At 45.5% G+C, this 22,779-nt stretch overlaps 1 protein-coding gene across 2 annotated transcripts; it reads left to right on the top strand.

Moving 5' to 3' along the window:
* Positions 1 to 10,284: 10,284 nt before the first annotated feature.
* On the top strand, positions 10,285 to 16,518 carry LOC120642359 (probable inactive ATP-dependent zinc metalloprotease FTSHI 3, chloroplastic). 2 transcript variants are annotated; one of them, XM_039918830.1, is made up of 5 exons: positions 10,285 to 11,417; positions 12,960 to 13,283; positions 13,372 to 13,672; positions 14,622 to 14,836; positions 15,939 to 16,518. In XM_039918830.1, the coding sequence occupies exons 1-4, from the start codon at positions 10,494 to 10,496 to the stop codon at positions 14,816 to 14,818; spliced, it is 1,746 nt and encodes a 581-aa protein (XP_039774764.1). In that variant the 5' UTR covers positions 10,285 to 10,493; the 3' UTR covers positions 14,819 to 14,836; positions 15,939 to 16,518. The 2 variants fall into 2 exon arrangements, with proteins under 2 accessions (XP_039774764.1, XP_039774763.1); XM_039918829.1 differs by having other exon boundaries at positions 10,287 to 11,417; positions 15,915 to 16,518.
* The last annotated feature ends 6,261 nt before the right edge of the window (positions 16,519 to 22,779 follow it).

Here is a 22,779-nt window from a genome sequence, read left to right as displayed (position 1 = left end):
CACAGAAGACCAACAGCCACGCGAGGCTCCTCGGGAATTCAGTTCGTGGTGACTTTTCATTTACCATAACTCCAGAAACTCTAAGGTCCATTCACACCCAGCAAGGAGGGTTGTTCCTTGTATAAATATCCTATGTATCTCAGAGATTAGAAGACTTTTTGATCATTTTGATAAACTGAGATTGTTTTGCAGCCGAGCTACTGAGTGCCTTGCACACCCTTGTTCTTCCTTGTTCTTCTTGGACTTGTGAAGAGATCCCTCTAGGTTCCGCTACTTCGTGCTCTACGGTTTCCACTACGGCTGTACCATTTTGTGTGGATTAGTCCTGGTTTGTGGTTCTGCGATCGTTTGGAGATCGAGTCGAAGTCCTCAAGGTTTCGGTGCCTCTCTCCCTGTCGCTTGGCCGCATCCAACCTTGGCAGATATAAAGCTATTTACCCGCTGTTCGCTGCAAAGTTACCCTTGTTCTTGAACCTACTGTCGTGAAGATCGGGCCATCTTTGTGTCGGTTCATATCGGCACCTATCACTAGGGCCGGGCAAAATTAACCGAGAACCGATGACCGAACCGAAAAAACCGAGAACTGAAACCAAAAGAACCGGAACCGAGAATTTTGGTTCTCTGTTCGGTTCCTATTTCCTGGGAACCGAACTTCTCGGTTCGGTTCGGTTCTTTTTCTCGGTTAACCGAGAAACCGGCCCATCACCAATTCAGCCCACTAAGCCCACTAAAACCAAACCCTAGCCAACTCCATGTTCCTCCCACCGCGTCATTCTCCATTTCTCCTCAGGCCCCTTCCCTCTCCCCTGGTTCCTGGCCCCCTCGGGGCGTCTCCCCGCTGCCCTCGGCCCCGGCGGCGGCCGGCCCCCACCCCACGCCGGACACCGCCGTCGCCCCGCCAGCCCCGCCCTCCACCGGTCTCCGCCCTCCGCCGAACCCCGCCGCCGCCAGCCTCGCCCCCCGCCGGACCCCGCCGCCGCCAGCCCCGCCCACACTAGTGCCTCCACGGCGTGTGGATCCAGCCGGCGCGGCTCCTCCCGGCGGCGCAACCCCGGCTCTGTAAGCTGCCCCGGCGGCGGAGCCTCCTCGGCGCTCGGATCCGGTCGGCTCGACCCTGGCTAGCGGCTGCGCGAGCTCCCCCGGCTGCGGATCTGGCCGGTACGGCGGCGGCGGTCCCCGGCATCGGCAGGCACACAGGAGTGGCCCGCGGGAGTGCGCATCGACGGCGGCGGCAGCGACGCATCGGCGGCACGTGGCCGCGACCTTCAGGAGGGCGAGGCTCCGTGGATCGACCGATCGACGGCGAGCCTCCCAGCAGTACCGGTCTACCGGAGGCCTCCACCGGCGGGTGCGTGCGGCTGGTTTTTTTTCTTTTTTTCTTTTTTTCTATTGAACTTTGTAAACCTCGGTTACTTCGGGTATAAACCGGAACCGAACCGAACCGAATTTTCTCGGTTCCCATCTCTGAAAAGAACCGATCGGTTCCTTTTTCTTGATAACCAAAATTTCGTAAAAACTGAAGAACTGAACCGAACAGTTCGGTTAGAACCGAATGCCAAGCCCAACCTATCACACTGGGGATGATTACTTGCACGCTTAGTTAAGTGTAAAAGTAACAATTTACTTGCAAATTTATTGATTTTGAAAATTTGATGCTAGTTGCGCTAAGGAATAAGATAGATAGATCGTATGCCCTATCTAGATTTTATTAGTAATGGTGGCATCTATGTATCTATTTTATTCCAGCACTTCCAGCTTTTACTTTTGTTAAGACTTACTTCTTGCACAACCGATATCTAATATTTCGTAATGACGCACCTACACTAATGTAAGCAAGGTAACCATTCTTGGTAGTCCTTTAGAATAGCCCACATATTTCATACGTGCGCGGATCCCGTATGTTGAGCATATGAGGAGGTGATAAGGCTCAATTCAAACGAGCATGTCACTATCTGCCGCCCTGATATGGAGCGTGGACTTCCTGCCGAGTGATTGCAACCATGGCCATCTCGTAAGGCAATATTACGAGACGTAGATCTGTCATGCGATTGGCCATGACCGTGTACCTTGGGACACGTCTACCCTGGGGTGTCCCGTAAGGCGATTTGTACAGGAAGTGAATACGTTGCCTCGGTGACGTATGCAGCGCTGCCCATTCAGCGTCGAATGTTTGGGTGCCATCTCTATAGTGGGTGGTAATGTATGTGTGAATATGTGGGAAACTGCATATGCGTTATCCATGTGGTGTAGGACACATGGGGACCATTCGTGTGTGCTGGCACGAAGGGTCCAGACGTGGATATATCATGTGTTCTTCTGCAGGTACCCTAACCTCGTTACGTAAGTTTTAAACGTAAGAACGACTAGTATATATATAGGGAGAGTATGTATTATGCCACCGATTGCCATGGGGCGCCAAGTTATTGGTAATTGTTTGGGTGAGGAACGAATAGAACGTGCATGCATCATGTCATATCTTGGATTGGTTTGATTGCCTTGCTTGTTACGTTGTTTTACTAAATGTGTTGCTTTTACCTGAATATCCGCCTAGATTTTGTGTTGTAGTAGTGGAACCAACGTGATCTGCTAGCCTAATGTTGGGTTGAGAAGATCTTTCGGAAACCAGAGCCTTTAGATCATGTGCGAACCTTACTGTAAATCTTATCTTGTCATCCAAATCAAACCCTTAATCTACGCCTTGAATCTGTTCCGCCAAAGCTTTGAGCTTTTCCTTTAATGGCTAAACCTTGATATTTGTCAGCAAACCCTTCAATCCATCTTTCAGTGATCTTTCTATCCTCTCTTGATGTTGTAGCTTATATTGTTGGCTATTCTGGTTCCAATGTTTGAAAGTTGCACCTTCAATTCTTGCTCAGATAATTTGGATAAATTTAAAAGGTTTATGACAATAATTACTTTTGAATACAGTTCTTCCTGCAAAAGTCATGCATCAGATCATGTCACGTCATTAGTCAGTGCATCGTATTACATTATCATCTGGAATACAACTTCGGGTTGTCTTCGGTTCCTTTTAACCTATCTTGTCACTGCTGGCACTATTGGGTTGCTACTCTTGATTTCTTTTGTGTGGTGTTTAGTCACGTGACCTTGATGCCGCGACGGAACCTAGAGCCTCATGTGCGCTGCTGCCACATGATTGAGCCACTAGGAGCGCGCTGGTGCCTAGGTATATGTGACTTAACTCACTGCAATCCCCTTTTTATGCAACCTTACTAGTGTCCTAACTTTTGATCCTCTCTCAAGGATAAAGAACTAACCAGGTGTTAGTCACGAGATAACGATTGCGGGGTGCGAGTCATGTGCATCCTCAACTCATGTGGGTGTGCATCATGCTTATGCATCTCATACATGCATATATCAAGAGCATCATCATCTTTGCATCATGGTGTATGCATCATTGGACCAGCATCATGGCAAATGCATCGTGTCATATGCACCATTTCATTTGCGCATGGAACACTCCATCCTCGTGTTGCACCATCATTGCAGTCATACATCTCCACAGTGCATCATTGTCATGGTTATATATTGAGCTTTTGCACTCTGCGTTGGAGCATTTTTGTCATTATCCCTTGATTGCATCGGCATAAATGGGCATGTTTTGCAACTAGCATCGTGCAAATCATTCAGATAATAAATCCTGAGCAAGGATGTTCCAGAAGATCCTTTTAACCAATCTTCTGTGCTATCCTCACCTATTGTCTCTAAGTCTTGTGATGAATCTCAATGACATTGTTTTTCCTCATGTTCTGATCTCAGCTATGTGTGAACTTGACCACCTTGTTTCATCACCATTCATTGTTTAGTTTAACTTTTCTTCTTGGTCTGAAAACTTTACAAGACTCAATTATCCTATCTAGTTGAAGGGCCGTGTACGAATCGAGTTCGGTGTTTTCTTAAAAGCATCGTCGTCAGCAAGAGCCGTCCCTGGCTGCATGCAAAGAGGAAGTTCCTTTCGCCTTAGTGGCAAAATCCTAGTTCTGGAATGCGTTTGTAATCTTTTGAGTTCCATAAATGACCCTGATCAAGGTTTGGAGCTAGAAAATCTTATATGCAGTGCTAGTTATGGTGAGTTGTGCTGCAAAAATCTAGTATCTATGCATCGTGTAGACCTTTTGATGACCCGCCAACCCAGTTAAATTTTCTCAAATACTTGTCTATATCTGTAGTAGGCTCATGTGCCTGCTGGTCAAATCCTACCAAACAATCATGGTTGAACCTCTCTGTCGCTTATTCTAAAGGGGATCTGATGCAATGTTAATCTCTTTTTATGCCTTGGCCTCAGAATCTTTCCCTCGTAAATCATGTCATTGCTTTATTAGCTAGGTCTCTGGATGGTATATCGGTTTTGTTTTGTACCCTACTTGTTTCATCTCTAATTCCCTCAGATTTTTAAATGTTTATTGGCATTAATTCATGTTGGTGCTCAACCGGACAGAATCTCATGTTGCTCGTTAATCAAGTAATCTCTTCGGTGGACAAGATGCATGTGAAGCTAAAGCAAGAGTTTTATGCCATGTAGTCCTTGGCGGTTAATTTCTGTTGCTAACATGTCATGCCTCTATATAGGGATCACCTGTCTCTCTTTCTCGTCAAAATCATCCATGTACAATCTATCCATGCTACGTGGGATTTCTTGTGGGAAGTATGCTCAGTAGTGGTGTGAGTAGTAACGACTAGCCATACTACGACGAAAACGAGGGCCTTCTTGGGACAATCGACTTCAAGTTTTGTTGCTCGGCATGCACTGGTATTGAGGTTGCTAGTTATGATCCATTATGCAACTACACCGACGTGTTACCTCCTTGTGAACCTCCCCCAAATCTATCTCTTGTTTTTTGTCTAGAAATCTATATGCCAGATCCAAAACTAGTAAGTTTTTCTTCCACAGTTGCGAGAATGGAAGAATTGGTAATGGATGTGAGCGTTAATAGACTACAAGAGGTGGTAGACAAAGGACCTTGGTTAATTTGCCGAGATGATCAAGCAACATATGCCATCACTGTTGGAACGAGGGCATAAAAATCGTGGGAGATATCGTGTTTCTTATGCCTTGCTTCTTAAACTTTCTTTAAGTTCTCAATCCTTATCGGTAACGACTCCTACAATTAACATCGATCTTCTCTTAGGTGACTGTTTCCTGCCGCTTTTGGTGGTTGATCTGTTCCTTTCTCCTTAAAAGTCTTTCGTTCTGAATCTCGGGACGAGATTCTTTTAAGGGGGTAGGATTATAACACCCAGGTGTTAATCACCTATAATTAGGATTAATCAGGTGTTTAACATCATCATTAGCATTAATCATGTATGCATAAAAATTATTGGATTAAATTTTTGCTAGCACTTTAACACATGAAATGATGCCTAGATTTCAATTTAATAAAACATGCTTTAAAAATAATATAAATAAAAATAACCTTTAAATTCTTGCTCAAATAAACTTTTGCCTAAAAACAAAGTTGTAGAGTTTGGAATGGTGAAAAACTTTCGTGTTTATGGTTTTTCAAGTTTCAGCACAAAATTTGAACAAAACTTTTAATTTTGCTTTGAATAGGACATTAATGCTTTGGTTTCAAAATTTCAAAATTTAAACCATGATTTAATCTTCAAATGAAGTTTTGCCTGAAACAAAAGTTGGAGATCTCAAAATCTTGAACAACTTTGGTTTTTAAAATTTTCGAAGCACAGTTCAAATTTTTGGAGAAAAGCTGAGTTTACAAAGTGGACTTTGAAACTTTGAGTTATTTACAAAATTGCCATCACCACCATTTCTCCTTTCTCCTCTCTGTTTGCTGTCGTGACGGCGCCGTGCGCCGGCGTCGACGGCTGGCCGGCCACACGTCGTGCCCCGGCCAAATCCGCCTCGCGCCCCCCAGGTTTGCCCCAAACCACCCTCCCCCTAGCAGCACCCCAAGCTCGCCGCGTGCCCCCGTGAGTGCTCTGCTCGACACAGTGCCAACGCCGTCGTCGCCGCTCTCGACGTCCGTGCCCCACGCGTCGCCCGTCGAGCAATCTCACCGCCGCTCAAGCCGTTCCTATCCCTTCGCAAGCGAACTCCGATTCGCTTCTTCACTCCTCGTGCAAGAGCCGAGCCCAGCCCTTCTCCTGCGCCAGAGCGAGCCTCGCCGCCTGCCATGGCCGCTGCCCCTACCTCGCCGTGGAGCTCCCCTGTCCGGTCCTCCTCAGCCCGAACTGACCCGCCCACAGGCTCCCCCTCGCGCCGGTGAAGCTCCCAGGCCCGAGCCCGCCCCGAATCGGCCGCGGACGGCCGCAGCCGCCGCTCACTACCGCCGCCGCACCCCTACTCCACGCCGGCGAGCCGCCTCTGGCCGTCCCAACCCGCACCGAGCACACCCCGAGGTAGAGCGCGACCTCCTCTAGCCTCTCCACCCCTTCCCCACCGCCGGCGAGCCTCGCCCTCGCCGGAATCCGGCCGCTCCCGCGCCTCCCCTGCTCAAATCCGGCCAAGGGTCACATTGCGAGGCCCCAATTCTTTCCAGGGTTCTATCTGCAAAAGTTCTTTTCCTTTTTATTTTCAAAAACAGTGAATTTGAAAAATCATAGAAAATCAGAAAAATGCAAACTAAAATTTGTTGGATTTCTTGTTCTAAGATCTACAACTTTCCATACAGGTTGATCTTCAGTTTCTAAATAGTTTTTGCTCTAGTTTAAATATTAGTTTAATTGGTTACAAGTTTTGAAAATGCATAGTAAATAGTAGAAAAATGGAAAAAATGTCAAACCAATTGGGTTAGCTTTGTTTTGGCATGTAGAACTTAGGTAAAATATTTAACCTACTGTTTGTTTAATGTTTTTATGATGTATTGATTTAATCATGACTAATGCTTGTTTTAGATTATTTATTTAATATCTACAGTTTTGGATGTTCAAAAATTATGAAATTTATACAGTAGCTTAGTCTTTGAATGTTTAGTTCACTGTAAAAATTTCATGTCCAGAAGCTATGTGCATGTTTGCAAATCTATTTTTTTCAGTATGTCTTGTTGAGGCAAAAATAAATGCTTTCTGTTGTCAATAAATGTTGGTAAATTGTTTTTACACTCCTTATCAGTATCTTATCATGCGAGTTAATATGTGCTATTAGATCCTTGCTCATGTCAAGTTGTTGCATTTGTTTGGTTCCTAGATATAGTTTTCATTTTGTGTGCTGCTAAGAGGTGCTTTCCTACATGCTAATTTCAGTAGCTAATTCTTGTTCCTGTGTAAATCATGTTAACCCTTTTAGGACCAGAATATGGTTTGTGTTTATTCACCTTGCTTATGTTTGCTTGTTAAGTTAAATAAAATCTATAGTTAATCTTTCTTGGTGTATAACTTGACTTTTCTAAATGAGTTTACTAATGGTTTTTGGAAGAAAACACTCCAGGGTAAAACAAATTGAATGAACTCTCGTGTTGTAGGACCAATCCAGTTTGCATTTTGAGTGTGTATGCGGTGCTTACTCGATAAATGATTGCCCAATCGTGTCTTTCTTTTTAATCGCATTGCATTGCATCATCAGCCCCCATACAATTGTGACATTATGCTTGCTTTGTATGCCTTTTAAATGCACCATGTGGTGTTTTTCTTAAGTTCGTGCCCTTGTATTGTAGCATCTCATTTAGGTACGCTAGATGTACAACACGTGGACGCGAAGCACGTGCTGACGGAACCAAAACACAAGACGGTGTTGGGTGGACGCATCCTGAAGAGAAAAGGACCCGCTGGAGCAACCGAAGACCCGGCTCAAAGTCAGAAGGGCCCAAGGTCTTGTTAGTACAAACACTGACTCAGTGTTATCCCAGGCAAGCCCCAGAGCATAATCCTTACTTTCAGTATTCAATGTTTATCTAAGTATTTGTGCATTTATGTTTATAGGAGTTGTATGAAACCTTAGTATGCATATTTCTCCATAGGTACCTGTGAGTCTCTACTAGTGTGCAGGTCGTTAGTACTACAATGCTTAATTAGGATTCGGTAGAAGTTGAGTGATTTCTGTCACTCGCGAGATATAAGTCCTTGTTTCTAATGGCAAAGTTACTTGAGAATGAACGAATGAGAAAAAGAGAAATGGAGACCGGGCGGGAATGAGTTGAATTATGGATATGGAAAGGATGAAAAGAAAATCTCCGCCTGTGTCAATTGAGGACCGTACCGTTGTTAGCATTGTTGATCGAGGATTGAACAGTACTAGCCACATGCCGGAAGTAGGAAGTAGTCGAAACCGGTAAGCTGCAGACCTGATTTACAACAATAGCTTGAACTGCGACCTGCTACTCTGGGAGCGGAATGATGGCGGGTGTTGGAGTGTATGTCGCCTCCGGGTTCTCTGGGAGTTCACCGAGATGGGCCCTTCACCTGGGTTTTGGCGGGCGTGGTTCAGGTGTCGTGGTAATGACGAGAATAGTTGATGCGTGTGGCCCGGCATGGTTTGCATGTATCATGTGAGTTAGGTCCACCTTGAAAGATTAAATCAGATCGATTCGCCGTTACTCGCGGATATGAGAGCTTTGGTCACTGTGTCACATCGTAGTAAATAAGTGGAATGAGAACAGAAATGGAATGTTTGGTCTGTGTGTTGCTAAAGGATAATCTGATCCACCATGTGTGCTCTAGATACTTAGGCGAATTTAGTTAATACTCGTTATACTAAATGGAGCTAAAACATTGAAAGTAAGGATCCAGTATTAGCAGCTTTTCAACAAAACAAACCCCAGAGCCAAAAGCCTGCATATTTAGGAGTCGGCTAAGTATATACCATAGTCGGATAAGCCTTACTGAGTATTAGTATACTCAGGATTTGTTGTTATCCTGTTTTCAGGTATTTGTTGCTGGGTGAAGCTAACCAGGATTCACATCGGTTGGCTCGATGTGACGTCCTTACGTCTTCGTAGTTATTATTGTTTTTAAACTAAACTTCTATTTAAATTCCGCTCTATGTTAAACTCTGATAATTTGTTTAAAACTCATTTTGTAAAGCTCTGTTTTGTAAATTAAATTTGAGAATTTTTGTCAGCTTGTAATGATCTGTGCTCGTCTTTGTGCGAGACTTCCAGCGTTTTTCGATCCTTAACCCGATAGACGACCGGATTATACCATTTTAAATGCGTGGTAACTTAATTAACCATTAAAATGATAGTTAGCGCACTTAAACTGGTTTAATTTGGACGGTTATGTTACACCACCGCTGGTTCAAGCGCTCGCTCAGCGTCGACTCGCAGCTCGACGGCCTCCTGGGCGGCCAGGCAGAGCGCGAGCTCGCGTTCCAGGCCGCCGCAGCTCGCCGGAGTCTCGCCGGCATCAGTCTACTTCTCCAGCGGTGGAGGTGTGTGCGCGCCGATGTTGATTAGGAGGATGTCGCTGCACGCCGCACTGCGGCCCTGCAGTTCTTGGATTGTGACGGTTTCGGTTTCTTTGCAGCGATTGGGAATCGGAGGAAGCGGCCCAGGGAGCCCATGGCGCCGCCGCCGGCCAAGGAGGAGTACGTCAATATGTTCACACTCCAGCCGTAGCAGTCGACGTCGTCAAATTAGGGGATGGGGGAGAAATTTAGAAGGCAAAAGATAAATTTCTTGCACCCACCAAAAATAAATAAATATAGAAGCCTATTTAGTAGCATTGCTCTTAGAGAGCTCATGTGTCTGTATGTTTGTTCGTGATGAAGCAGACATCTAGGCCTCGTTTGGAAGTTTGTGAAACACAGAATTCAGCTTGCCCGCCCGACATGTCGTTTCAATTTCATTGCGGTCCTCGGGGGGCCCTCCCTCTAAAAAATATGACCAGCGCATTTTCCGAGAGCAATCACTCTGACGTGCGGGACCCACAACCCAGCAAGATGGTCCCTTCTTTTTCAGGAACCACTTTTTTTTTTTGAGAGGTCAGGAACCTCCTCTTTCGAGCGGTGTGTAGGTTCAAGGTTGTGTAGCCGACCATGACTCGCAGAAAATAAAGCCTGCTGTTTCGTGCGTGAGACCTCGGAAAATTTCCTCTGGCAAAGAAATCCGGATACCTTGGGCTAGTTGGGGGTTGGCCCAAGCACGCCCATTTCATTCATGCTTACCTGGGCTGAGTCCAAACTGACCCTTCTCACTCACGAGGACGAGTAGACTAGGCCGACCATGAAAGCCCACGGGCTCCTCCCAGAAAGAAGAAAGTCCATGGACCACGGCCCCAATTTTTCACGACAGAAAAAAAATCTCCCCTCGGGCATATCTCCGGGCATCGCCAGTTCGCCACTCGCTAGGCAGACTGCTGACTGCTGACCCGCCACGCGCCCGGATTGCGGAACCCAATCGAGCATCACCCCGCACGCCCCGGTTCCTCCTCCGCTCGTCTCCTCCCTCCGCGGAGCCGAGCAATTCCGTCGAGCGCCCCGCGCGCACGCCCGCCCCTCCCGCACCGCCCGCGGCCCTGCCCGATCGAATGCCGTAGGTCCGGCCCAGAGCGGACGAGCGCGCGCGCGGGCGGTGGCTGCCATGGCCTCTCTCCGCCCCGTATCCGCCGCGCCCTCCTTCCCGCGCGCTCGCGCCGCCTGCTTCAGGACTAGCCCCGCCTCCTGGAGCGGCCTCGCCGCAGCCGCGAGGGGCAATGCCTGCGGCTGCGGCTGCGCGGCTCCCCCCGCCGCGCCCGGGGGCCGCGCGAGGCTCCGGACGTGGTGGAGGAGCCCCGTGCGCGCCGCCAAGGTCGACGAGGCGGACAAGGACGCGGGCGCCGGGCTGGGGCTCCGCGCGCCCGCCCGCAGGAGGAGGCCGCGCCTGCGCCTGCGCCTGCGCCCGCGGCTGCGCCTGCTGTGGTGGCGGCTCCGGAGGCTGTCGCCGCGGGGCCTCGCTGCCGCGCTGCGGCGCGCCGCCCGCCGCGTGCCCCCCGCGGCCGCGGCGCCGGTCCTCCTGGCGCTCCTCCTGTTCGCCGCGCGGCTCACGCTGCCGAAGCACGCCGCCAGGGAGGTGGCCTACTCGGACCTCGTCGCGGGGCTCCGGGAGGGCGCCGTGGCCGCCGTCGCGTTCGAGGAGGACTCTCGCCGCATCTACTTCAGCAAGAAGGCCGAGGACGCCGCCGCCGGCGACGAAGCGGGCGAGCCCGAGGCTGATGGCGCGGCCGCGGCGGCGCCCAAGTGGCCGTACTACGCGCGGAGGGTGCCGCACGACGAGGGGTTCCTGCTCGGGCTTATGCGGGAGGGCGGGGTGGACTACCGGTCGGCGCCGCGGCCTGCGGGGAGGCTGCTGGTGGACATGCTGAGCACGCTGCTCACGCTCTGGGTCTCGCTGCTGCCGATGATGTGGTTAATACAGCGGCAGTTGTCCGGTGGGGGCAGTGCTGACAAGCGACGCAAGCCGAGGAAGCAGAGGGTGGGGTTTGATGATGTTCAGGGCGTGGATGAAGCCAAGGAGGAGCTTGTGGAGGTAAATGTGGCTTTTGCATCGATTACTTCTCTGCGATGCTTGATGAATGTGGCTAGACAAAAAAATCATTTAGTATTTGGTAGTATAGGCAATTCATCTTTAAAAAAAGCAATAGACATAGGGTTTAAGAGGAACTGAGATGGTACATCCACATTGATATAGCGACTTACGAAGTGTCAATCAAGCTTATTGGAATGGTAATATGCTTGCTTTTGCTTTGTCTCACGACTGCACACAACGTTTAGTCATCTGCATACATCACAACAGAACTAGCTCCATTCTTAAGTGATATTATTTAAAATGAAAATGTCAAGTTTGTTAGATAATTACCCATGCTCATGCTTGCCTTTCTTTCCTGGTAGTAGTAGTAGTAGCACTTGCACTTTGACCAGCCAAGGCTTGCCACTTGAATTTGGGCGGCAAAGACTGGTGCATATAGTTGCAGCTGCAAGTAGCAGCATGGTAGCAGTAGCAAGTAGTAGCAGCAGCAGTAGCAAGTAGTGGTAGAGGCTGCAAGGCAATATAGAAGCCATACCTTGAAATTTTAACTCACCTTGACTGGCTTGGCTATATAGAGAAGAGCAGCTGCAGCTCAGAAGTTTAAGCAGCAACACTCCTCGTGTCTACCCTCTGCTTCTCTTCCTCTCACCAGTTCATACTCTACCTCTCGTGTGTGTGTATGTGTGTGTGAGTTCAGGGAGGCTAACAAAGTTTAATGCCTTTGTTTGCTCTTGCATTATGCATTAATCATATAATGTATGAGTTGAAACTTCACCAATAGTCTGTTTCACATTTCTTGGGTCATTCATTGTAACATTTCTTAAAAGCTTCATGCATCATTTGTTCGGTGGTGACTTCCAAGCATTTTTCTCATATTAGGAGAAGCAACACTTTGGAATTCTAACATTACAATTAGGGTTGCAAGTTATAAGAGTCATTTTTTTTAGTAGAAGTTATAAGAGTCATTGGGTGAACCCAAAAAGATGATAAAATGAACTAGACTGGCATTCTGCATAAATAATTTAGGAGGGGAAATGAACTAGAGTGGCATGCCATCGTTACTAATTAGCTGACCCAAAAAACACTATTGGGTACCCACTTGCATCCTTAATTACAATAACATCTTTTAAATTTCTTGGAGGGGAAGCATGTTTACTCTGTAGTTAAGTTTACTATGTGCCTCTTGTAGTAAATCATGCGTTTACACCATTTTTGTTTACGAAGTTCATTGGCGAAAATTGAACATGTTGGGAGCACTCTTAAAATGAACATAAATGTGAGAGCTCCTGGAAGAAGTCTGGGGTTCCAGGACATATATATGCTGTTGAATGGTTAATTTGTTCTTCCACCTTGCAATTATATTGGTCTCAAATTATGTCCTTGACTAAGTATTGAGTGCTGTTTTTTTTTCAATAACTAGGAAGTGCATTGGTCTGAAGTTGTTTCTTTTTTCCATTAGAAGAATTATTTTTGTATTACATTTTACTGTCTGGATGATGGTCATTAAGAACCTTAGTAAAACATGACAATTTTCTAATGTAGATAGTGAGCTGTTTGGATGGTTCATTGAACTACAAGAAGCTTGGAGCAAAACTGCCCAGGGGTGTTCTGCTTGTTGGCCCCCCAGGAACTGGGAAGACTCTGCTAGCAAGGGCAGTTGCAGGAGAGGCTGGAATTCCATTTTTCTCTGTTTCTGCTAGTGAGTTTGTTGAAGTTTTCGTTGGAAGAGGTGCTGCTCGGGTCAGGGATTTGTTCAAGGAGGCCAAAGAGGCTGCTCCGTCAATCATTTTTATTGATGAACTTGATGCCGTGGGTGGAAGTAGAGGTAAAAGTTTTAATGATGAGAGGGACCAAACTCTAAACCAGGTGTGGTTTTTGGCACTCTGATGATAGTTTATATCCTTGTCTAATTACATCACTCAAAGTATGTTTTCTTGATTTTCTCTATCAACAGCTGCTTACTGAAATGGATGGTTTTGACTCGGACATGAAAGTAATTGTCATGGCTGCTACTAACAGGCCAAAAGCACTGGATGCTGCTCTCTGTCGGCCTGGCCGCTTCTCCAGAAAGGTTGTTGTTGGTGTGCCTGATGTGGAGGGCCGCAAAAAGATCTTGGCTGTTCATCTAAGAGATATTCCTTTGGAAGAGGATCCCGAAATAATTAGTGATCTGGTTGCTAATCTAACCCCAGGACTGGTTGGTGCGGATCTAGCAAACATTGTTAATGAGGCTGCTCTACTAGCTGCACGAAGAGGTAAGTTAGAATCACTTATGTAAGATACAGAAAGGTCGATCACATATCTTTTTTTTTCTCGAACGCGCAGGAGAACTGCGCATCAATATATTAAGAAGAATAAAAAAGGGGTAAAGAGCCCCAAAAATACAAATGTTACAGGATTAAGGGTCTGTAACACACCCTAAGGACACACTCTAAGCTGTCTTACTATCTAGCAACTAAGGTAGGACCAGACCACAAAGCTCAAAACAGCACACTAGGAGGCAGGGGTCAGGGCAAGGAGATAAGACACTCCTCATTTCCTCAAGCCCCTGCTACAGACCACTGCTGAGCCTCTTCCCTGAAAGCCGAGAGGACCCTGGTGAAATTAGGGGTCCCTCCATCAAAGACAATAGTTGCGGTGCTTCCAAATTAACCATGCTCCCAGGATAATGATGGAGTTAAACCCCTTTTGCACTTGACCAGAGAGCCTGCTGCTAGCTTCATCCCACCAGTCCACAAAAAATAGATTGTCCATTTGTGGAGCAACAGCTTGCAACCCAAAGAGTTGCAGAATGTTATACCATATTTGCCGAGTGAAAACACATGAAACCAATAGGTGGTCTATTGTTTCATCGACCTTATCACAGAGAGGACACATATCATTTGTTGCTCATGCATCAGATATGATGTTGAAGCCAGTGAAATCATTTCTAATCATTTCTAAATTGAATGGTGCTTGAATTACATGGTTTAAAACTTACAAGTTTTGGTCCATGATTGAAACCTATTACTGAGATATTTTTCCTACTAATTCTATTAGAAACTGTTACTGGAATAGTCATAATTCCGCTTGCTGTTCAATGTTATACTTTTGCACTTTGAAATAAGGATTAGTTTCTAGTTGTTCATTAATCCCAAATGAATGTTTTTAAGGCAATTGGAGAAAATATGTTAATATGAAATTTGTTGGTGTTGATCTGTCCAGGTGGAAATACTGTGTCCCGGGAGGATATTATGGATGCAATCGAGAGGGAGAAATATGGGGTCAATGGTAGACAAGAAACCGATGGTTCTGAAAGGCAAGGCTTCACCAAATTGTTTCCGTGGCTACCTAAGCCTGGAAATAAACCGTCAAGCCCTGATGATCTCCGAGGACTGATGGGTTATCAGACATTAAGCTAACTTAGCAGCCTTTGGAAGGTATGTTCAGATTTGAGCCCTTTCTGTGGGTTGATGATTTTTGTCACCCCTCCCTCTAAATTACACGTCTCATAGTATTCTTGATGTTCCTTAACAGCATCACTTTGAACAAACTACATTTGAGGAATCAGTGTAAACTGTACTCCCTCCGTTCCAAAATGTAGGTCGTTTTGGCTTTTCTAGATTCATAGTGTTTGCTATGCACCTAGATATAACATATGTCTAGATATATAGCAAAATATATGAATCTAGAAAAGTCAAAACGACTTACATTTTGGAACGGAGGGAGTACTCATATTTTGCTTGACAAAATGGACACAAAATAGTTTGGACATTTACTTGCCTTTCATGGCAAGGCTAAGCTATCTGTCCAGATTTTCCAATAGATCCTTTCAATAGATTTCGAACTTTCCCCCTCAGCTTCAGCTTTCGGGTCACCTGATTGGTACATGAAATTGCCCAAATTATGTAGCATGAAAGACTAGGAAATTGTAAGATCTAGAGCTCAATATCTGTCATGCACCTTTGGAAGGAAAAATTGTAGCAAGCAGAACTCGGAATGTCAAGTAATGAAACCAGGATGTTTCCAGGTGTAACCAGGTCCATATTGGGTCCACATTATATAGGGTTGGGAGTACCTTGATGACAGAGTACTGAAAAAGTGTAGTACACCGCTCACATTTCCCCAACTACTATAGAGTTCTCTTTAGTAAAAGGAAATATCAACAACTATAGAGTCGGGCATTCACTGTTAGACCTAATCGATGTTAAATCATCCACTTTTTTGTCATGTCTTGATTATTCTTGTGGTTGCTTAAAATGATAAAGTATGCCATTCATGATATTGTTGCTATTTTGTGAGGACCACCCTCTCCTCCCCTCCCCCATCACAAGATACTTCATTTTCAATTATGTAAGTTATTGGACAATTGCAGCATTTGGAATTGGATGCAGGCCTTTTGCCCTTTTTGCACATGCTTTCTTTTGCTATCTGCAATTTCGGTATGCAGTAAAGCTATAGAAAAGCATGGCTTTTTGTCTACTGATATCTTATTTGTCCTTTTGCTATGTTGTGCAGAAACCGGGAAACTGTTGGCTGCAGTTTTATTGTATAGAAGCAAATATATGCGAAGGATGTTGCACTCAGTGGTTTTGGGTTCTTTGAGAAGAAAGCTGTTACAAATTACACGAGGATATCTTGTGAAATACGGAGATCCAAGATCTTTCCTGGCTTAAATCAGTCTTGTGCTCCATAATTTTGATAGAAACATTGCTCGGGTTTTGTCACAACCTGCACTGTTAATAGAATAGACTTCAAACTAGTGGTGCCCCTGCGTCTGTGCACAAATCATCCGCTTGTCTGATTCTTATCACCAACTAGAAGTCGAGAAATTCTGCTCAATTTGGATCTGCAACGATATGTGAGCTTACAAGTGCACTTCTAGAGTTGGATCTGCAAGTCTACAAGTTAGTATTGGATCTGCAACGATCTTTAAGAAGTACATGGCATCATATTCCATGGTTCACATTGATCGACTCTTTTTTTTCATGTTAACTTGCATTACCGCTATATATTCTCTGAATTACAGTCAAGAACAGACTCTGTAGCTCTGGCAGTTTCAAATGCGAAATCGCTCAATCTGTCAACATGTATGCATCATGGTGGTAGTGTTTCCTGTGCTCATCTATGTTCCATTTTCTCTAGCATCTGCGTGATCAATAGCCTTCCAGGATGATATTTTGGCCACAGGTACCCCGTACCCAAGTGCATGACTGAATGGATTCCTTGACAGTTAGTCGGAGATCGACGCGACCTGATTGACCACGAAAAGCCTTGTGCTGTCAGAGAGACGCATATCCTGCGGCGATGCCGACATGACCTTAATAATTGGGAAGCCATGCAACTATGCAAGGGCTGCAGAATCAGGACATGTACCTTGGCAAAGACGAAGCTTCTCCTGCTCTTCCTTAGCAAGGAAAAGGGAGTAAAGGTGGCAGAGCTTTGGCGTTGCAGATTCTGGATGTCACGAACAGGAATGAACTGTATGGCTTGGCTTTGTATGTTGCTTTTTCTGGGCTCTATGCGCTGCTGCTGAGACCTTGTGCACACGATCAAATCCCAGGCTCAAAAGTGGAAAAAACAAGGAAACTGATTTGTAGCTTTCACTCTTTTGTTCCCAGTGCATGCATATCTATGACTCTAAGCATACTTATCCTTCATGACACAATTCAATGTGCTGCAATTTGGTATGACACTATTCTGTAATAGTTAATTTTTAGAGGTGATGCGGACATGCAGTTGCCTCGTGACCACCAAGACTGTTTGAAGCAATTGCCTGCACATTGTGACCTGCTGCGAGAGATAGCCATTTGGCCATTGTGACCTGCTGCGAGAGATAGCCATTTGGCGACAGTTTTTATGCTGCGTGTTCTATCTATAAATTAAATATATAACATTTAGGACAAACTTCCTAATTTAAAAAACTGAACTGACGCCATACATTTACAAAAGGAGGGAGTAATATATTTTGAGTAGCTAGCTAGTCACACATGTATGTGTACTACAACTGACAGCAACTCATCATACATATAGGGAGGACCAATTGAGGACAGATGTAAAGGTGATGAATGACATATCAATTTTGCAGGCAACCCCTATGTTTTGTATCCTGCTACGAAATTTATTTGGAATGAAGGATGCTATGATGATGTGACATGACATGATGCGGGCACCACAGATAATGAGGAATGTTGAGTACTCTATCCTGCTTGTGATGAGTGAATTGTCAACCGTGCGGTGTGATCGTGCGCTTGGTCTTTGGATTGCAGGTACACGGGCGTCGAGTGTCGATGGGGAGCTGCCGTGGAGGTGCTGTGGCCGATGGACCGTGCGGTGGACGGCGTTGTAGGGCAGCCGGGACCGGAGCTCGGACCGGGCGGCAGCTGTGGCGTCCACTCCTGCATCGAGGGCGCAAGCGGCGACGGAAGGCGGGTTTCTTGGTTTGCGCCACAAAACTAAGGAGGTGGACGGCGGTTGAAGATGCCAAGTCGTGGAGGCACGGGCGTCGGTCTCGGGACTGACGGAGGCGACGGGCGTCGACGGCGTCTAGGGCCTCGCTGCGGGCGAGGAGGTGACGGGCGTCGGGCGGCGTCTAGGGCCGTCAGAAGGCCGAGGCGGGAACGACGTCTAGGGCCACGGCGTGGAGGCGGGAATCTTCCCGCGCGTGAGGTTTTGGCGGTTTTCTCAAAACCGGCCACCTACCCGGGTTTCGCGGACCCTCCAAAACCGCGGAATGGATCTTTATCAAGACGGCGGCATCGTGGAGAAGACTTCGTTCCGAATAAAGAACCTCGGCCGTCGGATGAGATCGTGTACAGGGGGTGCTGCAGGCCAACCGGTCTGACTGGTCCCTGGCACCAGTCTGACCGGTCTAACCAATCGGTCTGACCGGTCCAGCGTACCGGTCTGACTGGTCCCGCGGGTATAAATACCCCTTCACTTGTGTTAGGTTAATTGCGGCTTTTGTATTGTGTCCGTGAATTGTTCTATCTCCCAGGCCGCCGCCCCTGTGTCTCCCTCCCTCTGTTCCTCTCGTTTGAGTTGATTTTGTCCATGGATTGTTGAAACCTTGTAAGGGATTTGATTGGGAAAGGAGGCCCTATCCTCCTCGTGCCCTCTGGGTTTTTGATTCGATTCAATCCCCTGGTTTTGTGCCTTGTGCAATAGATTTTCGATTTCGTTTTTGGCTCACTTGATTGAGAGGAGGCTACGAGTTCTTTGCTGTGATTCCCGTGCTTCTAGCCCTGTCCTAAACCCTCTGGAATCACCAGCTCGTTCGAATTCGATTTCTTGAGTTCTAGAGAAAACCCCATCCCCTTTGATCTCCTCCATAATTCTCAAGATTCGATGATCTTTAGGACGAGATCTTTTGGGGATATGTTCACGGGGTAGGGGCGAAGCAATCCCCCAGGTTTCACCGATTTTCGTGGTCGTTTGATCGAGATTCACCGTTTGAATCCAATTTCTCGGGGGTTTTATGGGTGCTACTGGTCAGACCGGTAGGCACGACCGGTCAGACCGGTCCAGCGCACCGGTCAGACCGGTCCAGGCAGATCAATTCTGCAGTTTTTCCAATTCGCTTCCGATTTGCTTCGTGGTTTCGCTCGCTTGTTCGAGGTCTTTTGTGTTGGTTTAGCTTTTCCATAGCTATTCCAAACTTTAGCCAGAACTTGAGGGCTTGGGTGATTTTCGGGATATAGGCTGACGGTTCGAATTTCGGAAGAAATTTTGATCGGCTCCCATTCACCCCCCATCTGGTCGCCGGCTTCGGTCCCACAGATAAGCACACCTGCATTTTTGCAATTTTCTTATGGAATCAGAAAAAAAAATCCAGGGGCTAGGGCGCAGCTGATGAAAGCTAGCTACAGATGACCATACAAAATACTTGCTAGCCACATGCTGAAGGCCTGGGTATTGTTGGCAAATGGCAATGTTTGGGTGTCCAGATACCAATAGACTAAGACACGTACGTGTACGTCTAACGACTTATGTTTTCTATTTCTTAATACATAAAGATAAACACATTTAAGAAAAACAAGGAAAAGTTATATACTGACAAATAATTTTTGTCATGTATATCATATATGCTAATTAATTCGACATGTAATTTGGATGTATCTCCCAGCTAACTAGAGCAAAGCGCAGTAAGATATACTCCGCGACGGCGGCGCCAGAGATGAGATCGATGAGAAGGAATAAGAGGATTAAGGAAGAAGACAAGTGAGATGACTGAGAATATTGTAAGAGACAAAGAAGCGAAAGCAAGAACAAAGTGGTTCACTGATGAGTGACTTTCAGTCGCTAAAGACCTAGAGCTCTGGGCCGAATACTTTCTATGCCGTAGGCTTCTGGTTGAGTTGCTTTCCCGACAAAAAGCTCATTCCACTCCGTGCCCCTGTAAGACGCGCCATTTCAGACACCTTTTCATTCACCGCGAGCATCAATCGATATCGTCGTCATGACCTGCGTGCGACTGCCAATTGGTAACTCATGCTAGCTTAATTATTAAGCTCATGCTGTCATGCATATGCACTAACAATTTACATGCGTTTAAACATGTGTGACTTTTTTCGTTTTCATTTTCACACACTGTCGTCCTTGACTCCTTGCACCGTAATTAGCTCATGGTATAGCTTTTATTTTTGCAAGGTTATATATTTTAATTAACTGTGGTGTATACGAGTTTATCTACCAGTAAAAAATAACAGTCATTTTGGGTTACATTCAGTCAACATGTTTAAACTTTGACCATTAATACCTATCTGGAAAATCCAAATAAACTTTAATTTTGGGCAATAATATGGCTCGTTTTATCTTCAAAATTAGTTACAGAATATATAACTTGTTACATTTTGCGTTTAAGTATACATGTAATTTAGTTCTTGATGCTACAACAAAAAATTTGACATTCGCCGGGTAGTTCAATCTTGAACTATCGTCTTTTACAAAATGAAAGAGGGAGTGCTCACTACTCTTCCAGCGTACATGTGATGAATTCAATACCCTATATTTGTATGCACTACAAAGGAAACATAATGTTATATATATTTGTGAATAATGCATGAATAATTCAATGCCCACCTCTTCTCTCGACAACACATGTATGGTCGTCCCAGAATTTTTTTGGGTAGATATCCTTCATATATGCTATCGCACTTCGTGCACACAGAACAACATCAGGGGTATTATTTTACCAGATTGAGAGTATTATTTCTAATAATTGAATACAAGACTTGTTATCGAAGAAATGATGGGACAAAACAAGGATTTGCATATACCATTCAGTTATGTCAAAAAAAAAACATGGGATCTTTACTGATAGATCTATATATGTACCTCCATAAGATAAACCAACATGCTCCATTTCACCACAAATTGATTTGAAAACTAAAAATACCTCTCAAGATAAATATCTTATTTTGGTATCTCCAAAGAGGAGTTATCCTAACAAAAGACAATCTAGTGAGGAAGAAATGGAAGGGGAGTTTGAAGTGTTGATTATATTCTGTAATTGTAATGAATCAATTACACATCTCCTCTTTGACTGCCACCATGCAAAGGAGATTTGGAAGATTGTCTATTTATTAGCTACGGGGTTAACCCCACAAAGATTGATTTCCCATATGCTAGAAAATTAGCTCTCAAATTTTGATGACAAGGAGAGGTGTGTCATATCGGGGGGGGGGGCTGCATTTTGTTGGGCTATTTGGAGAATGCCATGATGATATTATTTTTAACAAAACTAAGTATTCATCATTTAAGCAGGCTGTTTTCAGGGGGAACCTACTGTTTGCACCTGTGGGCGCACCTGTAGCATGATGATATGACAAAGATGCTCTTAGAGATAGCCAATCATGGGTGGAAGCGTAACTTCAAGATTGGTATAGATCATTTTTCCTTTATTCATTCCAATTGATGGCTATATTTTGTAGAAATCAATGGTTGTATACATTTTTTAGAGGCCGGAACTCATCCATTATCTAAAAAATTCCAAAAAAAAACTATGCATGTGTATTATTACATTAGGTTCTTGCATGATGCATAGGGAGAAAATGTAGATAAGTAAGGTGATATATGCGAGAGCATTACTGTCTTCTTCATCATAAGCAAGTACTTAACTAGTTTGATTTTGTTCAAAAAGTACCATAATTTTGCTGGATGTAGTTAGTAGTTATATATTGTTTCATGACTTCATCGGTCAACAATAGGTCACTATATCTGTGAAACCATCTCTTAGTAGGGTAGCCGATCAAGATGGGGGATACACACACAGGACACTAAGCGCTAGAGTTCAAACCTTGGTGATGCATTACATTTTACGTGTATATGCGGTTGCTTTAATGCCAAGTTTTAGTTTTGAGGAGGATGGGGTACAAATGTGTGAGTGCTGTTTTCGTCCATAGTTGATTGGTGTGTCCACACGAGTTATCCTTTGTAGTAGCCAAAGAAATTAAAAAGTTTTGTTGTCAGATTCGGAGCTTTGGGTGTGCATTGTGTTCTTGGTTTACTTATAAAAAATTAATATTGCAATTATTATAAAACACACAACTTTTTAATACATTGATAATTATATATTTCTATAGAGGTAAAATACCTCAAATAGCACCGTACAGTATTATTACTAATGTACATCGTCGATTTATTCTTCACTTATGATCTCATGCATGCCCAGATCTCTTACACTCACATTGCATATATGGCTACATTATTCGGTGCACCACCGAGCATATATATCACACTATTTATATATTTAGATCGATATGGTTGGTCGGTTCTTGATCTATAGCTATCTAGTAGCTTTGGTGCATGCATATTTGCATCAGCTAGACGACGAGGCGCCTCTGGTGGAAGGTGGTGATGAAGTCGGAGGCCTTCTGGTCGACGTCGCGCTCGCCGACCCACCAGCCGTCGTCCTCGTCGCTGGACCGCACCTTGCGCAGCCTCGCCGGCGGCCCCTCCCAGTCGCTCGCCTCGCCGTCGCCGACGTGGTAGCGCCTCGACTTGCGTGAGAAGCTGAAGATGCAGAAGAACGACCTCCCTCCCATATACTTGCTCGACCTGCTGCCTCTTAATTGTCACTAGCTAGCTTGCAATGTTGTTACACTTTTTAGAAGCTAGTTCAGAGAGGCAAAGAGATGGAGATAGTAGTTGCTCCTGCTGCTTCCTAGTGGTTGGAGCGTTGCTGTCTTAATTAGCTTGTGGGCAAGTGAGTAGAGACCACACCTCAATTTATAGTGTAAGGGGCCGCCTTGTGCATGGAAGCCATAGCTAGCTCAACAATTAGGGTTTTGGGGTCTACCTGGCTGGCTAGCTGGCTAACAGAGATAATCAAAGATGCCCGATCGGGGAGATCGAGCACGAACGGTCTGGATCATATTGTCCG

The sequence above is a fragment of the Panicum virgatum genome, chromosome 7K, assembly GCF_016808335.1.
Source record: "Panicum virgatum strain AP13 chromosome 7K, P.virgatum_v5, whole genome shotgun sequence".
Taxonomy (NCBI): domain Eukaryota; kingdom Viridiplantae; phylum Streptophyta; class Magnoliopsida; order Poales; family Poaceae; genus Panicum; species Panicum virgatum.
This window is presented reverse-complemented; position numbering and strand designations above follow the sequence as displayed.